Below are 8,482 nucleotides of genomic sequence, written 5' to 3'. Positions count from 1 at the left end.
TACAGGAGCGGATCCATCAGAAAGTCCCGAGTTTTTTTTAATATTATATCGGCGTTGCTGTTCGTGGAGCGAACGAGTGGACTATATTATATACGTATACGGTCGCGCTAGAAAGAGACAAACGAAGAGAGAGAGAGAGAGAGAGAGAGAGAGAGAGAGAAAAAGAGAAAAAAGAGAGACAGAGAGGAAAAAAAGGGATACGTATAAGAGCGTGGCGGCCGGACGGAAACGCGGGGGAAGGGGTGCGAATACAAAAACGAAAGAGGAAACGAAGCGCGGCGTTGGGGAAGAAGAAGAGCGAGACAGAGAACGGGAACAACGTACCGACTGACCAACGGGGTTGGACAGTGACGAGAGCGGGTAGGTAGGTAGGTAGGTAGGTAGGTAGGACCCACAAAATAAACTGAAACCAGCCCTCCCTTCCTATTCCCCTCCCGGTCCGCGCTATCCCTCGTGCTCTCATTCTAGCCGCGTCACCTCCGTGCCGCCTCACCTCCACCGCCTCCACCTATTCTCTCGCGGTATCCCCCTCGTAGTCCTCGTACCGCCGACCCAACCCCCGCTCGCTTTGTCGACCACCTCCGCGGGTGCCTCTCTACCTCGGCCAAATAAATTACACCGCCTCGTGACGCGAAAAAATCCAACGAGTTGCCAGAGAGTGAGTGAGTGGAGGAAGACAGGGCGGAAGGAGAAGGACGCGCGGCACCGGACGAAGGGGATGATGGGTTATACGGGTGCGAGTGAGAGAGGAAAAAAACAGATCCGAGAAAGAGAACTGCTGTCTCTCTCCTCCCCCACCTCTCTCTCTCTCTCTCTCCCTCGCAGGGGAGGTGGAGAGAGAGAGAGAGAGAGAGAGAGAGAGAGAGGGTGGATAAAGGCCAGCACGCGGGGCGGAAATAAAGAGAGAACGAAAAAAGTGGAAGAGGTTGGAGGTGGAGGTTGGGTACCGTGGTCCGCTTTAATTGGTTCGACGTGGTCAGATGAAAAATTCAACCACCCACCCATCCCAACCCGTTCCAACGCTCTTTCTCTTCCTCCTCCTCTGGTCCATCTCCACCTCCTCTTCGCGCTATCTTTCTCCGTTTCTCGCGCGCTCCGTATCGTGCGCCCTTTCTCGCCGCCCGGATAACCCACCAGATGAATCTACCGCGCATCCCGATGTCTGCACGTTTCTACGGATCAGGACGAGGAGACAAAGTTAAACCGGCCGACCTCAATCGCCGTCTTGGTAAACATCCAGCATCGATTCCGCCTTGAATCCAGCTACTACCATTCATTAACGCGTCTAAACGCTGCGCGAATTTCGATTAAATCCGAGAAAACTGAAAATTTGTACACTCAACGGTATACAGTAAATGAGTAAATAAAACAACTTTTTTCGAATAAACAAAGAAAAAAATAACAAATCTTGCTCGTAAAATGTCGTAACAGAAAGTTGAAAACAAACTGAATTTTAAGAAATGGCGATAATTTCTGAAAAGAATGTAGCCAGGATACATTTCTAAAAAAATTCTAAATTTATCCCCCCCCCTCCCCTTTCGATTATCGATTCAAATGTTAATTGAGATAATTAATTAGATTGTTATCGCATTTAGCTAACGTCACTTTATCGTACAATAACACGTCGTCTATCTTACGTCATGATGAAAATTTTTGTAATTTTGCCATTTAACACGTTTGAGACTTTCCGTCTTCAATTTCATTCCGGCCGCTATAAAAAATGCACTTTGCCATCCGACACGCTTTTGAAACGTTATTTCACAACGAGCACTATCCTCCGTCGCATTACCGAGAGACCGCCGCGGGCGCGCGAGGTAGATCCCAGGATTTTATCGGGAATCTTTTTTGCCTCTCCACCCTTCGCAACGTAGTAGCGCCGGTGACAACGCCGGGATGACGATTAAGGGAAAATGAGGTCACCATCGGACACTCCGACACAATCAGACATCTCTTCATTTATACACGGTACGAGTAGTTGCACTTTAAATAAAAAGATGCGAGTGAAAAAAGGATCACTACCGTCGGGTTGAAGTGTGTTGTCACGAAAATATTAAGTTGATTCACTCCCACAGTTAAAAAAAAGTCGTACATATATATTTTTATATTCTTAAAAATATATAATATAATGTATTGTACATTTACGTATATATTTTGAAATTAATCATCGATTTAAGAGAGAGAGAGAGAGAGAAATTGTATTTAAATATCTTCTTAGTAAACGTAGGCATCAAAAGTTTTGAAATTTTACAGGATTTTACCTTCTTCAAGGACAACTCGATCATGGTATGAGACGAGAAATAGACCCCTTCCCCGTGATATAGCGATTTCATGCGGGGAACCGGCAGCAGCTTTCATCGCGACGGAAACAGGGCGTAATATTTTTATATTCTTAAAAATATATAATATAATGTATTACGTATATACGTATATATTTTGAAATTAATCATCGATTTAAGAGAGAGAGAGAGAGAGAGAGAGAGAGAGAGAGAGAGAGAGAGAGAAATTGTATTTAAATATCTTCTTAGTAAACGTAGGCATCAAAAGTTTTGAAATTTTACAGGATTTTACCTTCTTCAAGGACAACTCGATCATGGTATGAGACGAGAAATAGACCCCTTCCCCGTGATATAGCGATTTCATGCGGGGAACCGGCAGCAGCTTTCATCGCGACGGAAACAGGGCGTACGGTTGCTCCTTTGATTAATGCTTTCTCGGGGATGAAGCGAGGGGAGATGGTGGTGTGCCGAGAGCTACGACTAATCCTCTCTCGACGTGCGCGTATATACGGAACTCGTACGGCAGACCTAAGAACCCGAACGTGGACATGAGCGAGAACTCATTTCCGGATGCGCCAATATCTCTCTCCACCTCTCTCTCTTCCTCTTCGTTGCTCTCGTGAATTACACACGACCGAACACGACATATAATTGAAACGCGTTCTTGGCCAGGCTACTCGACATCCATCAACACGCGTCGACGACAGTGGCGGATCTCTCAATAAACACACGTTTGAAGCCCCGTGATTTCGAGGATTATCCACAAAAGGACAAATAAATTATTAGAAAAATACGTAAAAGCTAATAAATTAATCGCAGAGATGAATATTAAACCGCGAAAAGATTAAAAAACGATATATACCTATATAAAAATATTTAGTTTCTAACACTCTCAGTGATAAAAATATTTTATTTTACTTTCCAGATTTCTGCGATATAATATTGACAAATATAATATTTATACGTATATGTTCCATATTATGATACAAATATAAACAAAATATAAGTAGAATTCTTTATATTCGTTCCGACAGCTATAATTGAAACACTAAGGATATCTCACAAAACTGTTTTTCATTTATCGCGACTTCAATACGATTGCGGGGAAATGCAGCTGATGACCGGGTCTGTCCGATGCCTCAACTTGAAACAAACTTTCCTCTTGGCACTCTTGGGAGCAAAGAGATTGCCCGTGTAAACGACGCGTCATTAGTGCGTCGAGAAAGAAGAAACGATAAGAGGGAAGATGCTGAAGTTCCCGCGGTTCCTTGCTTTCTACCAGCAGCTTGATAGCGACGATTGGCCACGACAACTACACAGTTGTCCAAGTCGGAAACGGAGTCAAAACGGGGTCGGAACGTGGCGAATGACCGCTAGAAAATACATTCTTCGAAAACCGATAGGGCAAAGGAACAAACAAAATAAATCGCGCACGCTTTAAATCGTCTCGGTATATAATTATTTATTAATTCGATGTTATGTAATAATATTGCTTCGTAAAGTAATTTATTATTTAGTATCTATATTTTATAGATAATTTAGCTTCTTTTCTCCTTCATCCGCATGTACAAGATGAGTCGTGCAATTTTAATTTGCAAAAAAAGTAACGTTGTAAAAAGTTAGGCATCATTAAAGCGTTCAACTTTTTTTTTTCTCCACCACTTTTTCCTATCATCAAACGTGAAAGAGATATAACTCGTCCGAATTGCATGACTCATCCTGTATAATAGATGGCCGCCACATTTCTCAACGATTTTATAATGCGTACTAAATAGGCGATTAACTCGAATGTATGATTAACTCAAATCTTCGCAAAAAAAAATTACACAAGACGTTTTACCGCAGTTTCACATAAATGTCGACATTATTCCTCTCGTACACAATACTAACCGCATACGAGTTTCTCAAGAAAGACGTTTGACTGCGTAACACATGTAATAATTATCGCGTAATGTCATTTTAAAAATATATAATAAAAAAAAAAATAAAAAAAAAAAAAAAAAAAAAAAAGAGTAACAGAGATACATAATCGGCTGATGGATTCGCGCGTGAACGCTCTAATCGTCGCGAAAGATGCGCCGAAGGAAGAAAACCGACAGGGCAAAATGAAGGGAGATAAAGAGAGGGTAAGCGAGGCGCTTTTGCACAGGTAAGGGAGCAGCTGAGAAAAATAATCCAATTTAGTCGGTGCGCGCACAGCGACCAGCGACCCGGCTAACTGTTCGCCTGTTTTCACGCTTTTTAATTATACGCCCTTCTCTTGCCCCTCCTTCCGCGTCTCGTCCGTGTTTGCGTCTCTCGTCAAGAGGTCGCGCGCACTTTGTTGTCGCGCGATTCCGGACAAAGAAACGCGGAATTTCACTTCAGGTAGATATTAAGCAAAATAGTGTCCGACCGTGTCCGACTTGGCACGGGAGGTTACAATTTCTGAATCAGGTAGAAGAGATCAGAGATCAGGTCAGGTCCTTTTTTCCGCCTTTGCGGCGAACGAGGGTAATCTAATTTCAACGGAAACTTGGGCAACGCGTGATTGCATTTGGGACGCTTGCTCTCGCCGACGAGAAGCCGATAGATAGATAGGCACGCGAGACTATCGGCAGGATATACTTTCCATCCACATTTTCCTCTTTCCTCTCTTCTTTTTTTTCACGATGGATTCGACGGTTAAGTGGAAGTTAGCATCGATGCTCCTATCCCTTTTTGCGCGGCTCTAACTCTAAACTCGGCCCTTTTATTACTCTTGCGTTTACTTTCCGCGCCCCTTTACTCAACCTCCTCCCCCGCTTCGGTCGCCGAGAGTGTCGGCCGTTTTATCGGCTTTCGACGTCGCTGCAATTAGCATTTTAATTCTCGGCTAACGCGCCGTCCGTCCTGATGCGCTATTCTCCCTAAGCTGACAATGAGTCTCCCCGGAGTTAAATGTGCACTAACCAACCGGCAATATTCAATGCAACAGTACGCATCCCTGTTATCGATACGTAAATTCTCTTTATCTGACGTCTCGAAGAAAAAGAACGCTTTTGTAAAACTATGATACACACAAAGTGTTTCCACTCTTCCCTTTCGACAATTTATAATATAACTTTATACGTATATCTCGTCTCTAAATGAAAATCTGATTCCTAATTTAGAATCTATCATCGTGTCGTAAAACAATTTTATTTTAGAAATCTCCAATGAAGAGATCAGATCCGAAATGTAAAACTCTCCTTAGACCATGTATAATAAATGGAAAAATTGAAGATAAAAGTATATTTAGAATTTTATACACCGCACATGTATATACGGTTGCTACGTACATGTGTGTCTGTATTTGATTTGATTTCAAAAATATTTGACACATGAGATTATAAATAAAATACTAGATATCCCGAATTTGATCGTGTCAATTACACACGTATCTTTGAAAGTAGGCTTAAAGTCATCCTAGATATCCGCGAGTAATCCTGTCATAAGTGTCTACTTCTACATCTCGAGCCCGATCGAATTGCCGATCGATTCGAGCGCGAGCGCGAGCGCGGGCGCGGGCGCGGTCGCGGGCGCGAAACGGGGATAGTTTCAGGTACCGGTACGGGTAATGGTAGTATACCATTAGTATACTCACGTGTCCTAGCTTCTCCTCCTTCCGCCTCTTGGGGTCGCCCTCGAGGTCGGGTGTGCGGCTGCGAAATTTCTCGGGTGGCGAAACCGAGCGATGGCCGAGTCTCTCGTCCGGCAAAGCGATCGGCTTACGGTCCTCGGGTGTTTCCGCGGCCGCGCGATGCTGCTGCAGATCGGCAGGCTTCAGCAGCGCTTGCGCCTGTGCCTGGACCGCAGCTGCGGCCGCGGGATGCGGCGGCGGCGCCAAGTGCGGCGGCACACCCGCGGCTGCGGCAGCCGCGGCCGCACCTGCGAAGCCCAGCAGACCGCCCGGCGGAAGACCGCCGACCACCGCGCCGTGGGGCAGTTGCTGCGCATGGATCTGTTGCTGCGACATCGAGATAAAAATTGTGGACCTCTTTCCTGTTTTCCCTTTCTTACGTCGCGTCGTATGTATTTTTTATTATACAAAATTCTCGTTTAAATCTATGTTTATTTCTTTTAAGAAAAAATTAGACGCATCAAATTAGCTGCATCGAAAGTTAATAAATCTGTTAATTTTATATTTTAAAAGGCTAAAAGTGCTTTATGGGCGCCCGCAATGTCAAATTCATGAATGTCGAAATGAATTAAATTCATTAACTTTTGACGTAGCTGATCCGGCCAGTTCCTCCTTAATACATTGAACGCCGAATGATTGGCGTTATAATATCGACTTCGCCGTCGCATCAAAGATATCTAAAAAGCTGATTAAACAAAGGAAAAAGTTTAAAAATCGCACTCTCTTTCATTGACATAGATATACAATTTCTAAATAGTCTTTTGTAGAATTTAACCGCGAAATTCGCGCGATGATTAACATGTAAAAATATTCTTTTTCTTGTTAATAGAGCGTATTCTTTTATTGCACAAAATTCATCGACAAAATGCATCGCGAAAACTTTCAAGTAAACCACACAAGCTTAGGTTCTCCATTAGTCATTTAGAAAATAACAAAAATTTTATTAATATAGAGATGTATGTTACATTTTCTATATCAAACATGATGTAAAATACTCACCAAAAGTTGCTGGAGGCCTTGCTGTTGCTGCTGCTGCAAGAATTAGAAAGAAATTCGCAAATAACACAAGTATTCGATTATAAAAAAGATTAAATTAGAATCAAACTATTCCATTTATAAGGAGATATTTCGAGATACGCTTTTACGATATTGCTCGTTAAAATCGATGACATTGATCGTTCGAGTTTAATGGCAAAAACTTGGCGGCTACTTACCCCGATAATGGCGTTCAGTTCGGACATGGTGACTTGCTTCGCCCTCTCCACAGCGTTGGCCACCTGCTGCTGATGCTGCAATGCCATGCTATCATTATCGCGTCGCGTCGTCACACTCGATTGTGAGATCGCACGGCACGCGTGCCAGACAGAAAGTCAAAAACTCACCTCTTGCGCCAGGAACGGAAGTACTTGGGCGATTATCGCGTTCAGCCTCTTGGCGATTTCTGTCTGCAAACACATGACGGATAATCGAATAAATGTTAATCCTGCGTCTCCTGCTGACAGCTAATTATTCGAGTAATTTTTTTGTAGATCCTTTTGAGAATAGCATAAGTAAAAATAATTTAATTTTTACGTAAAGTTAAAATGCGTTATTATTCTGAAACGTAATATTTTTTCCAAGATAATATATAACATCTAAATAACAGATGTAACGCCGAATTTGTTTACATATTCGGCGTGAATGTGCGTGCATTTTTTTTACAGATTCACACAATTAGCTATCTCCATTTTTCAAGATTATGGAACAACACGTGTCAATTCCAGAATGACCGATCCATTTGTAAAATTACGCAAGTAACGTGGAAAATTTGTTCGAAACTTAATATCGCACGCGTAGATAGGTTTATGCTTTGAATAATTTAAGGGATCAATTGAAAAATCGAGGGCTGTTGCCGCGCGTGCGATACGACAGGACTAACAGGGCGATCCGAATCCGTGTGTACATAACGCATAGGACACGCGTTATTCGCAATGTTCGGGGTTACGTCGTGGTATAATCACATGTCGCAGGACGACTGCTCGACAAACATACGCGGGCTCGATTCAACCCACTCTTGTATAACGGGGCGGCTACCACTCATTAATGCGAACCGATCGAATCGATTGGTGATTAAGTTTACGCGATTGTCACCGTGACGTTCAAATGACCGTAGCGTAAAAGGTATATTTGTACGTCACTGCTCGCTCTTCGCTATATACAATAATCAATCCAAATAAATATCTTTCTTTTTTAATAATAAATGTTATAATCGGGAAATCTCTCACAGCGTGATTATATTTAATGGACTAAATTATTTTATACAATCCCTATAACAATTAACGACGGTATGTAAATTAGTAAGAGTGAGATCGCGCATATAATTATTTAGTATTGGTTTTGCCGATATCACCCCGCACGATATTTCCACGTCAGAGGCGAATCGGGCGCGTAGATCTAAAAGTTGAGAGACCGAAAAAAAATGTCATCGTTCCCACGGGGAACAGAAAGATGGAAAACTGCCGCGTCCACGTCAGTTCGATTTCGCCCTGTTCGACAGTAGGTGGCAAAGGGGGTGAGTGGGAAAGAG

The 8,482-nt window shown here is 42.9% G+C and overlaps 1 protein-coding gene across 1 annotated transcript in view; it reads right to left on the bottom strand.

Moving 5' to 3' along the window:
- Positions 1 to 8,482, bottom strand: part of LOC115235418 (protein groucho-like) — a 68,276-nt gene that overhangs the window by 21,792 nt on the left and 38,002 nt on the right. The window contains 5 exon segments of the mRNA XM_029807203.1: positions 5,881 to 6,243; positions 6,916 to 6,948; positions 7,131 to 7,211; positions 7,213 to 7,218; positions 7,299 to 7,361. Coding sequence (XP_029663063.1) covers positions 5,881 to 6,243; positions 6,916 to 6,948; positions 7,131 to 7,211; positions 7,213 to 7,218; positions 7,299 to 7,361 — 546 coding nt within the window.

Source organism: Formica exsecta, unplaced genomic scaffold (assembly GCF_003651465.1).
Source record: "Formica exsecta isolate Colony F162 unplaced genomic scaffold, ASM365146v1 scaffold222, whole genome shotgun sequence".
Lineage (NCBI taxonomy): Eukaryota > Metazoa > Arthropoda > Insecta > Hymenoptera > Formicidae > Formica > Formica exsecta.
This window is presented reverse-complemented; position numbering and strand designations above follow the sequence as displayed.